The sequence below is a fragment of the Petaurus breviceps genome, unplaced genomic scaffold, assembly GCF_028583685.1.
Source record: "Petaurus breviceps papuanus isolate PSGF00001 unplaced genomic scaffold, PetGlider_PUasm1.0 90895, whole genome shotgun sequence".
NCBI lineage: Eukaryota > Metazoa > Chordata > Mammalia > Diprotodontia > Petauridae > Petaurus > Petaurus breviceps.
Genome location: NW_027187372.1, coordinates 36,607,989 through 36,609,933, shown reverse-complemented (window position 1 = coordinate 36,609,933; position 1,945 = coordinate 36,607,989). Strand labels below are relative to the sequence as shown.

Below are 1,945 nucleotides of genomic sequence, written 5' to 3'. Positions count from 1 at the left end.
TCCTTCCTTCCTTCCTTCCTTCCTTCCTTCCTTCCTTCCTTCCTTTCCTCTTCCTTACCCTCCCTGTTTGTTTTGCACAGAGCTGGGGGAAATTACCAACTTGAGAGTCAACTTCACCAAGCTGGCTCCAGTGCCCCAGAGAGGTTACCACCCACCCAGTGCCTACTTTGCTGTGTCCCAGCTGCGATTGCAGGGGAGCTGCCTCTGCCATGGTCATGCTGACCGCTGTGCTCCTCTCCCTGGCACCCCGGTTGACCCCTCCGCTAGAGTACAGGTGACAACCCTGGGGAGGAAGGAGGACTGGAATTTCAGGAGAGGAGGCAAGGGAGAGCATGGGAGGCATGCTTATCAAGCCGGCAGGATCTAGTGGAGAAAGCATTCCTGATTCAGCTCAACCCATTATATGCTTTGGGCAACTCACTCCTCTGTGTTCTTGTTTTCCCATCCCTAAAATAGGGGCAGAGCCTTCCCTTCCCTAATTTAGAAGGGGATTAAAAGGGACAGAAATTAAAACTTCAAGAGGGTTTTTAGTTGTACAAATTGTATGATATAAGCACAAAGAGAACTCAGCTGAATGCAGTGTGTAAATTCATTGTAACTATAGCAACAAGGTTGGCCAGATATATCAATCTGTTGCTGGGATGGAAATATGGAAAGAGGGAGCATCCTAAGACAAACATATAGAATAATTCAATCAGTCATTCACACATATGTTGGCTCATTATGAGGAAGAACTTTCCAAAATGAAAGATGCCCCCAGGTGGAATGGGCTGCCTTGTGAACTCCTAATCCTGGTAGGTTTTTGAACAGAGGCTGGATAGCCACTTTTCCAGTATGTTCTAGAGGAGATTCCTGCATCGGATGAGGGATGATATTTGTTAACCTCCCTGCCCCTTCCAACAACAGGATTCCATGATTCATTTACTGAGGCTTGGCATGCGTCTAGATCTGTGCTAGGTGACACATGAGATCCATGCTCTCAAAGTGTTTATAATCTAGTTGGGGAGATAAAAGTTACACCCATTAAATAAATGATAACAAACAATACAAAGCAACCTGTGATTAAATACTAAACTATGTCTGTCGACTACCATTTCACAAATCATATGCCATGAAGTGTAATGTGTTGCGTGAAATGAATATTGGAAAAACTGTGATGCTATTGATAGTTCCCTCTAAAATATAAACTATGAAATTATGTAGAGATAAAAATGTTTATTGCCTAGATAAATGCTTTTATTTGGAAACAGGCTTAATTTCTTCCATTTTCTCCATTTTTTTATAGATATCCTCTTACACTTAAACTTCTGAGCCAGCATTTAAGAATTCCATCTAAATATTTCACATCCCCAAGTGTCCTTGGTCAAATGAGTTTGGAAAGTGCTTAAACAGACTTATGAATTCCATAGGAGTTCAGAGAAATGCAGTCAGTGTGGGTTGGGCATAGTCACAGAGAACGTTATAGAGGTAGCATGGTTTGTCCTGGGCCTTAAAGGGTGGGTGGGATTTAGACAACAGGAAGGAGAAGGGCAATTATTATTGTCACTGACTGAAATAATTTTTCCAAGGTCCATGATGTCTGCGTTTGCCAGCATAACACTGCTGGTCCCAACTGTGACCGCTGTGCTCCTTTCTACAACAACCGTCCCTGGAGACCTGCTGATGACCAGAATCCTCATGAATGCCAGAGTATGATTATGGGCCTGGGATATCCCTTATTTCTTCAGAGGAATTATGTGCCCTTGGCAAAGTCACTGATCTTCTCTGAGGCTCAGTGGTCCCATCAGACACATGAGAGTCATATTTGGCAATACTTTTTCATCTCAAACCCATACCATTGTGACTGTAACTTGAGCCAGCTTTATTCCGGGGGCTGGGGGAAAGTCCTTGAATCATAGTTCCTTCCTTCCTTCCTTCCTTCCTTCCTTCCTTCCTTCCTTCCTTC

General features: G+C 43.7%; 1 protein-coding gene across 5 annotated transcripts in view; it reads left to right on the top strand.

Annotated features, from left to right (window-relative positions):
* Window positions 1–1,945, top strand: part of LAMB3 (laminin subunit beta 3) — a 62,616-nt gene that overhangs the window by 32,895 nt on the left and 27,776 nt on the right. For all 5 annotated transcript variants that reach the window (XM_069074769.1, XM_069074770.1, XM_069074766.1 and 2 more), the window contains 2 exons: window positions 81–274; window positions 1,569–1,689. In XM_069074769.1, the coding sequence (XP_068930870.1) occupies window positions 81–274; window positions 1,569–1,689 (315 nt within the window). The remainder of the gene's footprint in view (window positions 1–80; window positions 275–1,568; window positions 1,690–1,945) is intronic.